Raw genomic sequence first — 17,397 nt, 5'->3', positions numbered from 1 at the left:
GGGATGCTTGGCTGGTGGGTCCGTCTCGACCCAGCCAGTTAGTGCCGAGCAAAAATTCTGCAGGGGCAGAGCTGGCAGACCACGGTGGACTGGGCACCGCAGGCGCGCCTGGCACGGGGCTCGGAGCGGCTTCTTGGCTGCAATCCCCACTCGTGTCGAGCAGCGTTTCACCTTTTCTAGCCTCCAGCAAACAGAAAGCGATGTGCAGCAGGTACCGATCCAGGAAAAACAGAGACGCCTAATGCAAGCAGAGAGCGTGGACTGAACATGCCAGTGCTGTGGGCCAGGAGGATTTTCCTATTATCGTGGTTATCCTCCCTCCTTGGTGTGAGAGCAGTTATTGGTTTGCCTGATCAAGTGACAGTGAACGTACCCTCTTTATTATCGCTAAATCGCTCTCCTTCTCGTTCCAGCGAACATGATCTGGGGGAGGATATTTATGACTGCGTCCCCTGTGAAGATGAAGGCGATGATATCTATGAAGATATCATCAGAGTGGAAGTTCAGCAGCCCATGGTAACAATTCATATGCATTTTTTAAAGCCACACCTGATGGGAGGGGAAGGGAGAGGATTCAATTAAATAAATAATTATCCGCCAATGACAGGTTACGCTGCAGGGAAGCAAATTGCTTTGCATCGCTCCTCGAAACCGAGCTGCCTCGTGAGAGGTAAAAATAAGCCAAGCTGGGATGGCGCTGGCCCGGAGGGGTTTCTCCGAGGAGTTTCCCAGCCCATCACGTTGTCTGAAGGAGTTTGGGGAGGAGGAAGGGAAAGGGAGAGCTAATAAGATAAGCTATAAATAGCAATTTGCTGCTGAGCCAAGGCAGCGTGTGTCACTTCAGCCCTTTCTGGGGAAAGGGGAGCGCGGCGGCTCTGCCTGCTCCATCAGCCAGATGTGCCGTGTCTGCCACGGGTATTTTTAGATCGGGGCAAGCACTGACATATCTGTGCGTGGAGGATCTGGTGTTTGTGCCTGCTGCCGCTCCTGCCTGGGTGTCTCGGAGCAGGTAGACATTTACAGCGGGGCTTTCTGGGGCAGCAGGGACCCGTGTGGCTTTAGGGACAAGCAGCTGACCCCATTCCTCATCTCTAAAAGCCTTTCGATGATGGGGAAACCTGGGTGTGCAGCATTAACAGCCTCATGGAGGGACTCGGATTAACTCCAAGAGCTCTGGTGCAAATATCGTGCGCCGTGGATGAGCCAGGAAGGTGGCGATGGCCCTCGCATCCCCCCAGAGGTGCTCACAGCCACCTCTGCTACCTGTGTCCCCAGCGCCGAGGAGATGGGCTGCCCTGGCTTCTGCTGATGCAGAGCTGGAAGGGACTTTCCCACCTGAGTGTGACCTTCCAAATTTTCTCCCACCCTCTGATATTTGCCACCCCCCAGGCTTTGTTCAGACTCTAATTACCGTCTCCTAGCTGCAAACAGTACGTACCTGCCCGTAACGAAGCAGGATCAATGGACAAGTTCACCGATCGATTAAATCCCCGGAGCGGGGTGTGTGGCTGTGCCAGACGAGGTGCTGGGAGGCTGGGAAGGCAGGGCTTCACCCCACGGAGCCCGGCAAACGAGCCGAGCTGTGCGGCAGCGATGCCCGCGCTCTGATTTCTCACCTCAACCGGGCTTGGCTGCAAGTGGTACGAAGACCATGACGATGGTGGTTGAGGCATTTCATCCCTTCACGCCTTGTCTGCAGCCTGGGGAGCTCCCTGCGCACCGAAAACCTGTCTGGATCAAGGAGCCGGGCACAAAATATTCCCACTGATCCTACCAAAGCCCTTGGAGCTCTTCACGGACACTGGTGGCAATGCTGGAGTCAGCACAGCTCGTTGGCCACCGGTGTTTTTACCATGTTGCCATCAGCTGCAGAAGGCGTTTGGCTCAAGAACTGCTCCTGGGGAAGGTTTTGGTAGGAATTTCTTGCATAAATGGGAAAAACAGGGGAAGGCTTCCACCATGTAGGTGTCCAGCAGCCAGGTAGTGCAGGATTAGGGTCGGTGCAATTGGCAATTTTTCACTGTTCCCTCCACAATGTTTTATGTTTTCCTGGAGATCACTGGGCAGCGATGGAGTTGGTGGCTCTGACTCCATTTCCTCCCCTTCCTTGAGCAAAAGAGTCTATTTTTAATACAAGCACCCACATATCTGTCTAAATATTGGATTTTTTTTTAAGATTTGTTGCAATAGCAAGTGTTTAATGCTAATTGGTTTCTTATATTTCTGCATGCTTCAGATTAGATACATGCAGGTAAGACACATTGATTAAAATATTGTTTTCCATCCAGCTGATAGGGATGAGCTGTGAGTTATAAGGGGGTTTACAGAGGGTTTCTGTTCCTGTGCATGATCATTGAAACCTGCTCACTGAATCACCTCCCAAGTTCAGAGACTGCATGGACAAGTGCAGCACCTCCCAACACGTGTTTTCAGCTCTGCTTTACAGGTGTAAAAGCAAGAGAAGTGACTCCAGGAGTTGGGACTTTAAGAAAAACATGTATTATCAGATTTGACCTAAAATCATGAGAATTGGCAACCATGGCAGGGGATTTGTATAAGTCTAACGTATTATTTATGACCCATTTAGGCTCTGTTGTGAGTTTCATCTTTAGCAAAAAAAATGGGGAAAACCAGCATTTATCTCTTATTTATTCTTTAGCTGATAGTCTTTGGTGATGTGGCTATAATAAATGCAAAAAATGTAATGCTTGCCATGTTGAAACATATTGAATAGTACAGCCAGGGTTCCTTCCTAATTTTTTTGGATAAAAATAGTTTCTTTTAACATAAACCAGTAACAGTACTTCCCTGACTTTCCAAACTTGTGCTTGTTTGCTGTCACCGAAGGCTGAACTGGAGCTCTGCTCCACATGAGCAGGTTGCTGGACCACTCTTAAGAGTATCTGACCATGTGTTATTTTTCCTTTTTCTAGAAAATGGGAATGACAGAAGATGACAAAAGAAATTGCTGTTTGCTAGAAATCCAAGAAACTGAGGCTAAATACTACAAAACACTTGAAGATATAGAAAAGGTAAGAACTGAGCCGTCTTTTCTGTACCATCGCCTTCCACATCATCACTTGATCTTGCATTAATCTTGCTGTATTAGTTTGCGCTGCGAGAGCTGGCAGATGTGATGAGACAGGATTGATGCATTCACATGTAAAATTAGAGAGAAGGGGGATCCAGAAAACCCATACTGACAAGCACAAATGTGCAGCCTGTAACTGTAGAAGCCAAACAGCATATTTTTTTCTGATTGCTGCATACTGGAAATAGGCTGAAAACCATCCTGCTGTGTCCCTCCTACCCCAGCGTAAGAGACTCCCGCTCCTCGCTCAGCCAGGCCGGTCTCACAGATAAGAACCGTGTTTGCAGATATCTTATCGCTTTGATTGCTACAGAATAATTTCTTTATTCTGGGTGTTTTTCAAAAGTACTGAAGCCGTGCTGACTTGTCATTGAAACTAATTGGATTAAAAGTAACGTTTTGCTGCTTAAATTCATGGGTTTTAATTAGTTTTGATAAATTATTGTTGTGCCTTTCTTTTAAATAACAATAAAAACGAACACCTCAGCAAGACAGCAGAGTCGTGGATATGGCTGGAGCCTGGAGGTGGTTTCTGCTCCAAGGAAAGCAGCAGGAATGAAGAACAATAGTGAAAATCAAGCTGCCATTATTAATCACCCTAACGCTTTTGTTTCCTCCCCTTTTGCAATTATTTGCCTCTGTCGGCTGAAAGTTCCCACAAAGAAGCTGTGAGCAAAACGGGCGCGATGAAGCGACATTTCCCATTTTCCATGAAAATGTCCCAACGTACATGTCATTTATGTAAATAACCCTCGTGCCTTGGAAACAGCCACAGCCCTTCTGGTTCAGTGTATAAAGGAAGAGTTAAATTATCGCTTTGACATCCATTAAAAAAGCTTGTGAAGGCTTAGTAGGTTCTGACAGCATGTTATGGGTAGAGGGTCCTGTCTTTGGTGCATTGCATCGGGGCTTTTTTGTAGTTACAAGTCATGTAGACGTTTCTATTAATATGTATTTGTTCAGAAAGGCATTTCCAATGTAATCACATCACCGGCGCTTTTTCAAGGGCAAAATTCTAGTGAGATAATCAAAGTGCTGAAGAGATGTTTCCGAGCGCTTCCCAACTGCAGCCAAGAACTGCAGCGAGGTGAAGAAACTGTGCGCATTTAAATTCCTCTCCCCGTAGATTTAGCGGGCGAGGGGGCTGTGCCCACCCACGGGTGGGGGTCTTGCACCTTCCCGTGCCTGGAAGCGCTGCGGGGGCCAAGGGGAGCTTGGAGGGAAGAAGAGCCCACGGGGGTTCCTGGCTCCTGCGTGGGTCCCTGGCACAGCCCCCTCTTGCCAAACGCGTTGTCGTTCACCTGCCTTTGCAAATGCTTAAATTCACGTGAAGCGGGGAAAAATCTCTCACTTGCGCAGAAGGAAACTTGTTCACTCCTCTCCAGTATTTCAATTCCTTTTCCATTTACCTCTTGCAGAACTATATGAACCCACTGAGGCTGGTACTGACTCCCCAAGACATGGAAGCTATTTTTATCAATTTGGAGGTAACGGCATAGACAGTGTGGCTTAAATCTTTGTTCTTTTCACAGCAGCTCAGCCCTCTTCCTGCTTAAGAGAAGGCTTTCAGATTTCACGTTAGATTTGTGCATTCAGCTGTACAGAGGTTCAGTCCTTCATGTGCTGTGGAGCTTGAACGGGTTTAGGAGATATTTTTTAACACTCAATTTTAGAGTTGCGGATTATATGAACTCTAGGTAAGAAAACAATTTTATACGGAGGATGTTCCAGGGCTGGGGCTGTGTATTGTAGCTGTACTTAGAGATGGTTTGGGCACACTGTGATGAAGGGATTTATTTCCACGCTGGCTTGCACGAGGTCTGGGTCGGAGCCTGCCCGTCTCCTCTGCTCCCTCCAGACCTGCAAAAGGGACTTTAATACACGTGGAATCCTGGGGCATTTATCACTGTATAACCTCCTGGCGGAATTACACCCTTGCTCTCCTGGCCCTTTAGGGCTGCATCTCACCAGAATGACTTATTTTAAAAGCAGCTAAAAAGAGGAAAAAAGAGAAGAGAAAATGACTGCCTGATTAAGTAGTGAATGTGCATTTCTTTAGGCTCTGTTTGCCCACTCACTTCGGATCTGTTTAAAGTATTGATTGTTTCATCGTTTTAGGACCTAATTAAAGTGCACTTCAGTTTCCTGAGAGCCATCGACGTCTCTATGATGTCTGGAGGAAGCAGCCTGGCAAAAGTGTTTCTGGAATTCAAAGAGAGGTAAAGGAAACCCAGTCTTTAGGCAGCTCCAGTTTTAATAGATATGGGTTAATATTTGCAGGGTCCGTTTCAGAGTTTGGAACAGAAGTGCCTGTCACAGCAGACCAGTTTTGCATCCTCTGCAGGTAGATGCTCTCAGGCAGCTGAAACATCACTTGGTGCCGACACTTAAGCAACCAAATCCAGCCACAACCGTGTCTGGTCACCCAGGGGCAGGGGCTGGGACATCTCCTCTCTGATCCACCTGGCTAAATCGCTGTGGCTCCCGTGGATGCTTTTTCATGCAAGCCCTTGTCTGCAGCTGAATTTTGCTGGGCTCACAGCATCCCATGTGAGACGGGCTGTTTTGCAGGCTGAACGTACAATGCGTTTACAGGGATGTATCAGAGGGGCTAAAGAGAGGAATGCTACGATTATGGGGAGTCGGGATGGAGTAAAACCTCACTCGCCTTCAAGGGTTTAGTGTAGTCTTCTCCTGCCAGCAGCAGCGGGGCTTTGAGGGCCTGTGATGTGGTAGGATGACTCCTTTGCAGGGAAGACTTTGCTCTGGTTAGATCAAAGTGATTGCTCACTCTAAAAAAATCACATATTTGGCGCTGCTCTTGTCCCGCACCTATTGCATGATGAATAAATGTAAAAGTTGCTTTCGCAAACATAATAGATTCTGTGTTTTGGCAGCTGCAAGCAGGAGTACACCAGAACACAAAGATAAGGTTAATAAAAGCCTTTAATATCCTTAATACTAATCAAAGGCCTGATTCATTGTGGAATCATGCCAGGGTGTTATTTCACTGTGATTAAACCAGTGTCTAGACACAGAAATGCCATTCAGAAGTCAATAACTCCAGAAATACCATCTGCATTAATAATACACCGTAAGGTCACATATTCATCATTCACAGCGCCTCTTTTTAGAAAGGGAATGTTTTCTGGATTATATAAAAAAAAAGTTTTCAAAGAAGAATGCAAATACTTTAAAAATACTCATAAAACTCAGGTGATTTTGATCTCCTAATTCCTGGCTCGGCTCCGTGCATGCTGCTGACTCTGCTCGGGATGGAGCTGTGCAGGCAGGGAGCAGGGATGGGACGCAGGCAGGAGTCGTGGAGGTGACATTACTCCTCAGGGAGATCCGTATGGCTGCGTGGGAGCATGAGGCTTATTTTTGGGCCGACAGCCTTTAAATAAGTGTTTGCTTCCATTAATTTGCTGGTGGGAGCTCAGCAGAGCCCTTGTAGCTGATGGGTTTCATGCAGGTGGGTGAACAAACCGACCCAGTTCCTAATGGAGTTTGCAAGCAGCTTTTTAGGGGACCTAAAAGCCTTCCTGAGAGGCGAAAGAAGGAGCCAGACCGACGGCTGGTGAGGTGGCAATAGTGGCTCCGAAGCTGCATTCAGCCCATGGGGGTCTCGGGGACCTCAGTGTTGTGGGAAACTGCTTTTTTGGGGGAGTTTTGGCTTGGAGAAGACCCCAAAACCAGGCTCTCGGGGATAAAGAGTTTGGAGCAACCTGGTCTAAATAGGCAGGGTCCTGTCCCACGTCAGGAAAGACGATGATACCACATTTTACAGCAAGGAAATGGGGGTGTGGGAGGAGAAGGTGAGCTCAGCTGGGGAGACGGTCTTGTCCCACCAAGAAGGGAACATGGACCTCCAGAGTCCCCACTTGGTCCCTGTATATAAGACTTTCCTCCATCAAATGTATTCGTGACAAATAGCTCTTGCTTCCCTACGCATCCTCAGAGACGTCCCAGCCAAATGATGTATTGCTCCTCCACTTTGCAGGTTTGGGGTTTGGGTTTTTTTTTGGAAGGAAATATTTTGTAAATCCCTTTTTCTGAAAGCCGGAGGTTTGAATTTATGCTCCTGAAGCCTCTTTGAAACTCTCCAAGTGCTGGCAAGGTAGATATTATTGTGCATGTTCAGAAGTTGTCAAGGGGAAAAGGCAGAAGAATAATCTGTATTGGCTGCTGCTTCGCCCGGGACTGCGGCTCCCATAAATCTCTCTATTCAGTTCCCTGCCGGCGTCTGAGAGTCCCACGTTTACGGAGCGACACCGGGTCAGGTGCTCCCAGATCATCTCCATCAAGAGACGAGGCCCCGAAATAATGGATGAGTTGCAGCGTGTGATGGAAAATGTGTCTTATCAGCAGCAATACAGTTAATGGGAAGGAAGGGGGGGAAAACCCAAACCTGTCGTGCAGGATTAATGACTGAACTGGAGGAAAAAGGGGGAATCCACAGCAAACTGCTCTGTTTGTGTCAGGTGTTTAAATTTATAGCCCGGTGTGTCCATACAGAGCTTCACTGTGTTTTCAAAGGCTCTGACAAACTTCTTTTCCCAAATTACCCAGTCTCTTGATCTCTAGCTCCCTGTGGCCCATCCTGCAAGGAGCAACGAGCTTTCTAAAACGTGTCCTTGGGTTTTAAGGGGATCTGAAGCCTCTCATTCTCTGATGAGGTGCAAGTTATCAACACCCACATCCATTCTGGGCATGTCTCAATAATCAAGAGTTTCTTGCCTTCTTCCTTACTTGGTGAAATACCCAGAAACCCCCAGAGAGAGGGGCACACATCAGCCACGGTGGTGGCAATCATTCTTTGAGCTGTGAGCAGCTGTGACTCGGGAAATGAAGGCTTTTGGGGAGATGAATACCTGGGCTTGAGCGAGCTGCATTCAGAAACGCTCTAAGGAAATGGATTTTTGTTGTCCTTTAGCCTCGAAGCGCATCCCTGCCCTGCCTTCACAAGCCCTGGTGCTAATCTGGCACAGCTGGAAAACTGGCACGTGGCCATCGGGGGGGCACGGCGCCTATCGAGACATCAAGGGGATTATGGCAATGATGTAGTCATGAGAAAAAGCCGACTCGCAGCCGAGGAGCCGCGGGGTTGGATTGCCAGGGGTTCAGCGCAGACCCCCTCCTCGTGTTTTCGTTAATCCGCAGACCCTCGCGGGGGTCGGAGCCGCTCCCCGGGAAAGGCGAGCACCAGCGGTGACTGGCGGCTTGGGCAGGGATGGGGCCCCAGGTCTTTGCTGGTTTTTTTTTCATATTTGGGCTGTCATACCTGGGATGCGGGTACCTCTTGTAGAGCCACTTTGTAACCTGGTCTAGGAAAGGTCTTTCAGTGTGGAGCTGGGTTTCCCTTTATTATTGTGGTGCTCCGAAAGCACAGCTCTTGGGAAACAGTGGTTAAATATATCCCACTCGGGAGTGGAGGGATGAGCCATCGTATCTCCAAAAACGGGCTCCTCTGGCCACTCGGCCCCTTCTGCTTATCATGAGCTGAATCACCCCCACGGGCTCCAGCTCTGGAAACTTCAAAAGATTTAAATGTTAAAAAGCCGTGCAGTAAAAGAGTGTTAATACTTTGCTAAGCAGTTATATGGGGGAATAGCTGTTTGCCTTGTCCTTTCACTGTATATAAGTATATATATCTTTTATAACAGGTTATAACTGCCAGCAAGTGTTTCCGATTAAATTTGTGATTTCCCCCTCTACAGGCTGCTGATTTACGGCAAGTACTGCAGCCACATGGAGTATGCCCAAAACACGCTCAACCACCTCCTCGCCAACAGGGAGGACGTCAGGCAGAAGGTGGAGGTGAGCGGGCAGGGGACATCGGGGCAAAGTTCTGTCCACCCCCTTCGTCACAGGTTTTGGAAGGACTTGCTGGAGCCGAGAACGGCGTGCTGGGCATGTTTGGTTTAGCAAGAGAGGGGAGGGATGTGGGGGTGAGTCTGTGCTGCCCAGAGAGGGGACAAAGCTGGCTGTTATCTTGTCCTGATCCCCTGCTTTCCCCTTCATCTCCCCCCGAGACGTGCTCTCTGTCCTTCCTCCCCTGAGTTTATCCAAGTTAAAACAAGCCAGGTGACTTCATTAGAGAGGGATTGGCTGTGGACAAATTCCTCTTTGAGTCACGCAGGGAGACCCAAAGGCACTGAGCATCCCCGAGCCGGGAGCCGCGTGGCTTTCCAAGGTCACACGCAGCATCAGGGACAGTCAGAGGCAAACCCGAGTCCCCAGGTGAATGCCCAGATTACTCCCCTGTCCTCCCTCCCCAGCGTAAAGGCTTAGTGTAAATAGGGGCTGATCCAGATATTAAGTAAATCAAAGGAGCCCCAGAAGGGATGCATTGTTTGAGCTGCTGTTTTTACCCAGCTTTAATTCCTGCTTTGGTCTTGATGCTAATCTGAATTTGCTGGGCTGTCTGTACACGTTACCTCATTTTCTGCAAACGCTCTTTGATTTTCCATGCAAAAGTAGCAACCCAATTCAGAGATAAAACTGCATTTCATAATTTTGTAAAACGTGTTCTCTGGATCGGTGGCTGTAGCATCCAGTTGCTCCCATGCTTTTCCTTTCTCTCCCTCCCTCATGGCAGCTCCCGTCATCTTCCTGGGGGGGCACGCAGGGGGTCTCAGCCAGCGCAGCAGAGTCCCCTGTCTAAATGGGTCTGGGCGAAGGTAACAGTCGCAAAACTTCCTGCGATCACATTAGCTCATCTTAATGACTTAATGCTTATCAGCAAAGCCACAGCAACTGTCTGCGTGCCTGCTCCCAGCCCCTCAGAAATAAAATGCATTAGTTCAAGCCATCGAGGAGGTGAGTTAAGCTAATGTGTTTCATTTGACATTTCCCGAGGTCTGAGAGCATTTGTGTGCTCCCCTAATGAGCAGTATCTCATTAAGCTGGAGTAGCTCAGTTGCATGAGAATGTCTGTATTTTGGGGTCCAGCCCCTGTGGTTTATTCCTCGAGAACCTCCGCGGTGGGAGCCCTGGCCCCGGCTGGGTGCGTGCAGGGACCACGAGCCATTTGTCATCAGAACTGAGTTTACAGAAGGAAAACATAACAGCCATGGGACACCGGAGGCTTTTTCTGTGGGGGAGCCATTGTTTTTCCCCAGCTGCTTCACTGCTGATTCATTGATTTCTTTAACAGGAATGCACACTAAAGGTTCAGGACGGGAAATTTAAATTGCAAGATCTGCTGGTGGTTCCAATGCAAAGAGTTTTGAAATACCATCTCCTTTTAAAAGTAAGTGTTTCAGCCTTGGCACTTCTCTCCAGCTGCCATCCTCGCTGTAGCACCTTTTGGCTTTTACATTGGAGAGTGAATCATTGCCAAATGCAGAGAGGTTTTTTTTTTTTTCTCCTCTTCAAATGAAATAATTACTAGAGCTACTTAACACGACATAATATTTGTGCTGTCTCTTAAAGTACGGTGACCTAGGGTAATTCTGCACTTGTTAGCCACGAGAGGCAGTTAATGAATATAAAATAAGCTTGCATATAATCTGATTATGTGTGAAATTCCTCCCGTCAACTCCGTGTAACAGATCTCCCGAGCACCAGCCGCTTGGCGTGTTCCCCGTCCTACGGCTGCAGCCGCAGCCGCCTGCCCTGGCATCCCTGCCACCAGCCTGGCAGCAGGCAGCCGTTGCCCGTGAGCACACCCACGCCCTTTTTTTAATTATTTTTCCAGGAGCTGCTCAGCCATTCATCAGACCGACCAGAGAAGCAACAGCTGAAGGAGGCTCTGGAGGCGATGCAGGTACGGGAGGACGAGAGCGGCAGCGGGGCTGCATGGGCTTGGGATGCATCACAGCGCGGGACCCTCTGCTTCTGTAAAACAAAAACGTAGATGGAAAAACCATCCAACAGCCCGAGGGAAGGCAGCGTCTCCTCCTTTTGGACATGCGTGTGTATATTGATTGCCAGTTGATGGGATTGCTTTGCAGCAGATCGGTAGTCATCGCTGTTATCTTCCTCTTTAAGCAGCTGAGGAAGTGGGTATTTGTTGACAAACTACTACTTTTCACTAATTACTATTGTGTGTATAGAGGCTGTGCCAGATTCGGCTCTTGTTTTTGCTGGGAGGGATCTGGAGGAGCGCCAGCCATATCAGCAAGTTGGGGAGTACTGCAGAAATGGGAGCCCGTGCCCACGTCTGTGCGGAGCATTGCCTGCACGCTGTTATCCAGGCGCCGGTTGGGAATCCTTTTATCCAAGTATTTTTTGTTGTTAAGGGGAAAATTCTCTTTCCACAAATGAAGACTTCTGGTGTCAAAATTTTGCTTTGTTTAAAGTTTTTTTTGAGCTTTCAGCTGAAACCCCCAAGATCTTAGGAAAACCATCAGCAGCAAAAAATAAAATCATCCAAACGTTTTCTGACTGGGATACATCTACCCCTGCACACTCACACTGTGGGATCATCGTCAGCAGAATCTGACTTGAGGATGATCATTAAATCCAGGTTTTGTCTCTGGAGAGCACTGCAGGATTCATCCCTGGGCTTGCTCCTGTGTTCTCAGGTCGCTTTGTTTTCTCCCTCTGAGCTGCAGCTTTTGTAATAACACTGCGTTTCCCAGCACTTACATAAGTTGGGTGACCTTTTCAGCCGTTCTCCCTGCAAGCCCGGGGATCCAGAGCCGATATATAGGTCGCTTTAAAGTTAAGGTTGTTTGAAGGACGTTGCATTCGCAGCCCGCTGCTGCACAACACATGGCCGTGGCCTCAAATGAACACTAAACCTGGTGACAGTTGTTAAACTCTGCTTATGCCTCATAATACGGCACCCACCGATACCACTGCTATTAAATAAATGTATATACGCTCCGGCTGCACTGCAGTCTCAGCATTTTTTGCAGGAAGCTGCCCATAGCCATCAGTGAGGTTTCTCTGTTTCGTCGCCCCATCGCCAGGAATGCGCAGGTGCAATTCAGACCGCACCGGGCTCCGCAGGGGCATAGGAAGCTGTGCAGTTTGGTTTTAATTGATCTGTAAACCAAGGCTTAACTTACAAGTAATGTTCTTCATCACAAATCCAGCCTTTCTGTCTGCGGTGGTGGTAGGCAGCAGACGTTGCTGCTGTCTGGGGCGAGAGCCGGGGAGGGGGGGCGAATAGACCTACGTTTCCCAAAGGGATTCACCTCCCTTTTATTTTGCATAGGTAGTTGTTTGCACAAAGCGGGGGCAGGATTTATTTGCTCCAAAAAATTGCACATGGGGGTATTTGGTGCAGGTACTGACCCTCCACCTGAGTGCACAGAACTGAGCCCCCGGGTGATGGTGGGGGCGAAGCAAGTTCCCAGTTAAATCCCGCAGCCCCAGTTTGCGCGTTGCTGTCCCTGTTTCAAGTCACGGTCGACCCTGGGATTGTGTTTCCAGTTTGCATAGGAGACGGCCAGTACAGGAGGGAGCAAAAACTCAAGCACGATAGAGAATGCTGCTTCATAAGGCTTTTGGTTTTGTCATTGTTCATAACCATCCCTGCCTCCGGCCCGGTGGGGTATTTTGTGACGTTATAAGTATTGTCACGTAGATTTGTGATTATCATCTGTGATTAACCCTTCTTATGTTGGGAAGCTGAGGAAGGTCTGACCCAGAGGGGATGTCTTCAAAAATCCCGTGTTCAGATTTAATCCAAGCTGACAAGAGCTATTGTTGAGGACAAGGAGGCAGGGAGCAGACAAGAAGCAAGCAGACACAGAAAATACGCTCCGAAGGGTGTAAGAAGTTGTTTGAATGGAAGGGATAGGGTTCTTTCTCTTTGATGTGTCCAAATTTGGGTAAGCAAGGAATTTTTCAGGGCGGAACAAGCTCCATCGAGTGTCTCCGTATTTTACAACATAGCCTTTGCGTGGTGGGAGATGCTGGAGGCCCGGAGGTGTTGGAGATGGGGATGCTCTTGCGGGGTGTCCCCGGGAAGGACGGAGCGTGAGCATCCCAGCGCTCTCACCAGTTCGGGTGCAATCCGGAGCAACTGAGGCAGAGCTAGGTCAAACGCTGTTCACAGCTAACGTGCAGCCAGGTGTCCAAAGCAGTTATTTTACAGACGTGGATGTTTTGACAGCAGAGACTGGCTCTCGCAGCTTTTGTATTCGGGGGGATGAAGGGAATTACGGTGATGAAAGCTGGGAGGGAAGGATGCTGCCGGGCGGAGGTGCAAAGGCAAGGGATGCTGGCTGCTCGCCCCGGCTCTCGCCAGGTAAAAGCCATGGGTCGGGTTTGCTGTGCTGCACTGGATTCATGCATTGCCCTCTTCTGGGAAATGATAAAAATTGCAGCACTTGCCTGATTCAGCAGTGCAAGCACAAAAAAACCTGTGTCCCGGGCTGCTGCTTGAAGCCTGGTCTGACTCCTGAGAGTGGAGGGGAGTGCAGCTTCACGGAGCCAGGGTTGTGTGTTTTCTGCTTTGGTAAGGTACTAGTTGAATCTGGAAAATAAATATCAATATTTGCTTTTCTTTTAAGGACTTGGCCATGTACATAAATGAAGTAAAGAGGGACAAAGAGACTTTAAAGAAAATAAGTGAATTTCAGAGCTCTATAGAAAATCTGGTAAGTTGGAAAATCCTCTTGCTCCCAGCTTTAATTTGATTTGCTTTTTCTGTGCAACTACTACTGAATCTGATGTGCTACCCAAGAAAGATCCCTGTGTGTTCGGACACTCCCTCGTCATTGACAGTGTTTTTGCTGACGGTCCAGAAGTGGTTGCTATATTACAAAACTGATTTGGCTGTGATGGAGGGTGACTTCTTTTGGTGGTGTTACACTGAAAACGTTTCTCCAAATTTTTCTCATCTTATTAGAGTAGAGAGGACCCAAGAATTCCCCAAATAAGCTATCTGTCTGCTATTTAAAATGGGTTTTCTTTTGCTGTTAAGAGGACAGAGATTAACCAAAAGTGTACCAAGGCCCATTTGGAGGAGAAGGGCACATGTGAAAACGCAGCTAATCCCCAAAATCTCAACCAGATATTTTAAGGAGAATCTCATTCTCCAAACTCCAGAGGTATCAGTCAGTCCCATTACTGTGCATCAGCCCACCCTGTGCAACCCATTACTTTAGCCCTGAACAAGCCCATTAATTTGATATTTAGTGGCAGAGCTTTAAGCTAACGAGCTTTTTCCCCAATTTGTGGGAGGGGAGGGCTGGTCAGCTGCGGGTGCAGCTGCTCCACCGTCACGCTTTACACCAAGGTAATGCAATTTTGGGGCTGACACCTGAGATGCTTCAAAAGGGCTGATGGAGGGAGATGCCCGGGGCTGCCCACCCCAGGGGCTTCCCAGAGGGGTCCTGGGTTTGGGGGACTTTAAGCCTTGGCTTCATTTGAAAACAATGAACTTTTAATGGATGGTTATTTAACAGACAGAGAAAAAATCCTTCATTTTCCAGGGAAATCTGCAAAATTCTCCAGTGGGATATGGGCTGTTGTGGCTCACAGGTTTTGATTGAAGCAGTCATGATAATCCTGATGGGTGCGAATAATCAGACATCGTGCTCTGTAAAAATGGGAATGTAAATGGGGTCATGAAACAGCCACTTCTCTTCCTTGCAGCAGCCAGAGAGCAGGTTTGACATGCAGGAGATTAGATGTTAGCAAAGCAGTCACTCCTGTCTGCAGATCAATCCCACGCACGTTCTGCTTGGGGTTTCCTTTTATTGTACCAGGGGGGATGTTTTGGAGCGATTGGTGTTATGTATACAGAGCCCACATGAAATAATTACGGACTATACACACAGCTGTGTGAAATATTTATTTTCCTGACCAGTGGTGATGCTTCACAATATTTTTTTTCTAGTAAGAGCTGTGCAAGGGGACTGATTTCCATGGCTCGTGCTGTACCGAGCAACGTTTGTAAGGGCTTTTGAGCTGAAAGACAAACTGACCAAACCCTTGGGTTGGGTTCCAGCCTCCCCAAAACCTCCAGTCTTGGTTCAGGATGGGAATCAAAACTACAAGAGGCCTGGTTCTGGTTTTGTAGAAACCCCTGGAAAACAGCTTATTTTGTGAGGGTTTTGCCTTCTGGATCCCAAACGTTGCAAAAATGCTTTGACTGCTGAGCCTTGGAGCTTCGGCAGCTCGAGGCAGGGCTGGTGGGGATTCTCCCGTCACACCATGCGATCTGGGCAGGTTTTGGGTTTCCACCTCTCCAAAGCATCGTCCCAGCCCTGGCTGCGGTTCTCAGCCCTGCTTTGCTTTCTGCAGCAAGTGAAGCTGGAGGAGTTCGGGAGGCCGAAGATCGATGGCGAGCTGAAGGTCCGCTCCATCGTCAACCACACCAAGCAGGACAGGTGAGTGAGCAACGCTCAGAAGATTTCCCACACTAAATGTGTCTTCATTTGGCGATTCGCTTTGTGCTTATTTATTCAGTTATTGGCTAGAGTAGCACTGTCAGAAACCACCGTCGATGTGAAATTACAGCACGGTTAGAGCATTGAGCTGCGCTGGCTGGGAAGCGCCGCAGAACTTTCCAAATAGTTCCCCTTGAGTGGGGGCTTTAATGAGATGTTTGACTGGGTTGCTTGTTTATTTGCTTGCTTTGGGCAGGTATTTATTTTTATTTGATAAAGTGGTGATCGTCTGCAAAAGGAAAGGATACAATTACGAACTGAAAGAAATTATTGAGCTGCTCTTCCACAAGATGACTGATGATCCTATGAATAACAAGGACATTAAGAAGGTAGGTGGACCAAGGATTAGCTCTGCTGGAGAGCATTTTGGAGCTGTTTTGGCCAGTCCTTGGGTAGTACGTTCCCATTAGCCTTTTAAAATAGAAACAGAGCTTGCAAAAAAGCTGGAAAATAAATGCTCAGCTTTCAGGGCAGCCTTACAGAGCATTGAGAAATGTTTATGGATGTGGGGCTGGGCTTGATCCTTGACCTCCATCCTTGCAAAACAGCCCAGAAGAGGCTGGGATATTTGGAGTTAGGAGAGAGGAAGCTGCTCCCTGCTTTCTGGCCTGCCGGCAGCGAGGGACTGGCAGGGAGCAAACGTCAGACGGGGTGGAGAGGAGAGCCGCAGGGAAGGTCCATCCGGATGCTCTCGCTCCCAGGAGTCACGGGGTGGAGGAGCCTGGAAAGGCAGCGTGAGCGTTGCCGTCCAGCCTGCCAAAATCGGCACTCGGAGCATGGTTACCACTGAACGAACATCATTTTGCAGGTGGTTTGAGGCTTAGTCGGCAGCCAAGAAGGAAAACCTCCCAGCTATGGGTTTAGCAGAGACCCATTAGCTTAATCCCCTTACATGCAATGGGAAGAGGTATTGTACAGATGGGATAAGTGATATTTGAGTAAGAATAGCCAATTTTGCCACTTGGATGCTGAAGAAATGCTGCTGGCTTTATGTTTTAATGAAATATATTTCCACTTTTGCTCTCCTATGCTTTCCTAGTCTCATGGAAAAATGGTAAGCAAAGCACACAATTTTCTCTCATGTTTTTCTGTGCAGTGTTGTAATGAGACAGGTAGAGCATATGTGCAGTGGGCAGGTCAGATGTTCCTCCTGGGCTGTCAGTTGCTGTCAGGGAGAGATATAATGGCTGGGGAGGATCCACTGGAGCAGAAAAATCTGGGTTCTCTCATCTGCCACCATAAAATCCTATTTGGCCCTAGTGCACAGTGCCAAGCTGATTCAGGCATCATTAGTTGTGATGTGTTAGAGAAACACAGAGCTCTTCTTCCTCCTTCCCTGCTGTTACCTTTGCAAAGGTTCAGCAGTCCTTCAGAAGAAGGGACAGGGGCAGGCACTGAGAGCAGTTATTAAGGCGCCTGAATAAAAGCGCAGTGAGTTTTGCTGCTCAGTTGTTGGGAGCGTAGCCGTCTGATCAGCTCTCTCGTTTTCTCTTGCAGTGGTCATACGGCTTCTACCTAATTCACCTTCAGGGGAAGCAGGGCTTCCAGTTCTTCTGCAAGACGGAGGAAATGAAGAGGAAATGGATGGAGCAGTTTGAAATGGCAATGTGAGCATGAGTGGTTGCTCTAGCCCTGGCGTGCAGTTGCCAAGCACTGGGAAACTGGGTCTTGGACCAGCAGGTCACTGGAGACCAGCTCCGATAGCAAAGCCTGTGCTGGGGAAGCTCGCGTGGGCTTGCTGGATGGGTCCCTGTGCAAAGGGAGCTTGGGTCCAGCGTGAAATCATCTACCCCGAGCGTCTGCACCAAAGCATGGGTGGTACATCTCTAAAATAACACCTTGCCGTGGTGTCAGACCTGGGGCTGGAGGAAGGGGTTGCAGGAGGAGGGCTGCTGCTGCGGGGACCGGTCCTGAGCAGAGCAGGGTTTGGCCCTGCGCTGGTGGGTCTGG

General features: G+C 48.5%; 1 protein-coding gene across 3 annotated transcripts in view; it reads left to right on the top strand.

Moving 5' to 3' along the window:
* Nucleotides 1–17,397, top strand: part of VAV2 (vav guanine nucleotide exchange factor 2) — a 149,650-nt gene that overhangs the window by 119,921 nt on the left and 12,332 nt on the right. For all 3 annotated transcript variants that reach the window (XM_075054861.1, XM_075054863.1, XM_075054862.1), the window contains exons 5-15: nt 414–516; nt 2,934–3,032; nt 4,510–4,578; nt 5,210–5,310; nt 8,812–8,911; nt 10,251–10,346; nt 10,794–10,862; nt 13,564–13,650; nt 15,302–15,387; nt 15,644–15,776; nt 16,945–17,054. In XM_075054861.1, the coding sequence (XP_074910962.1) occupies nt 414–516; nt 2,934–3,032; nt 4,510–4,578; nt 5,210–5,310; nt 8,812–8,911; nt 10,251–10,346; nt 10,794–10,862; nt 13,564–13,650; nt 15,302–15,387; nt 15,644–15,776; nt 16,945–17,054 (1,053 nt within the window). The remainder of the gene's footprint in view (nt 1–413; nt 517–2,933; nt 3,033–4,509; nt 4,579–5,209; nt 5,311–8,811; nt 8,912–10,250; nt 10,347–10,793; nt 10,863–13,563; nt 13,651–15,301; nt 15,388–15,643; nt 15,777–16,944; nt 17,055–17,397) is intronic.

The sequence above is a fragment of the Buteo buteo genome, chromosome 23 (genome assembly GCF_964188355.1).
Source record: "Buteo buteo chromosome 23, bButBut1.hap1.1, whole genome shotgun sequence".
Classification (NCBI taxonomy): domain Eukaryota; kingdom Metazoa; phylum Chordata; class Aves; order Accipitriformes; family Accipitridae; genus Buteo; species Buteo buteo.
This window is presented reverse-complemented; position numbering and strand designations above follow the sequence as displayed.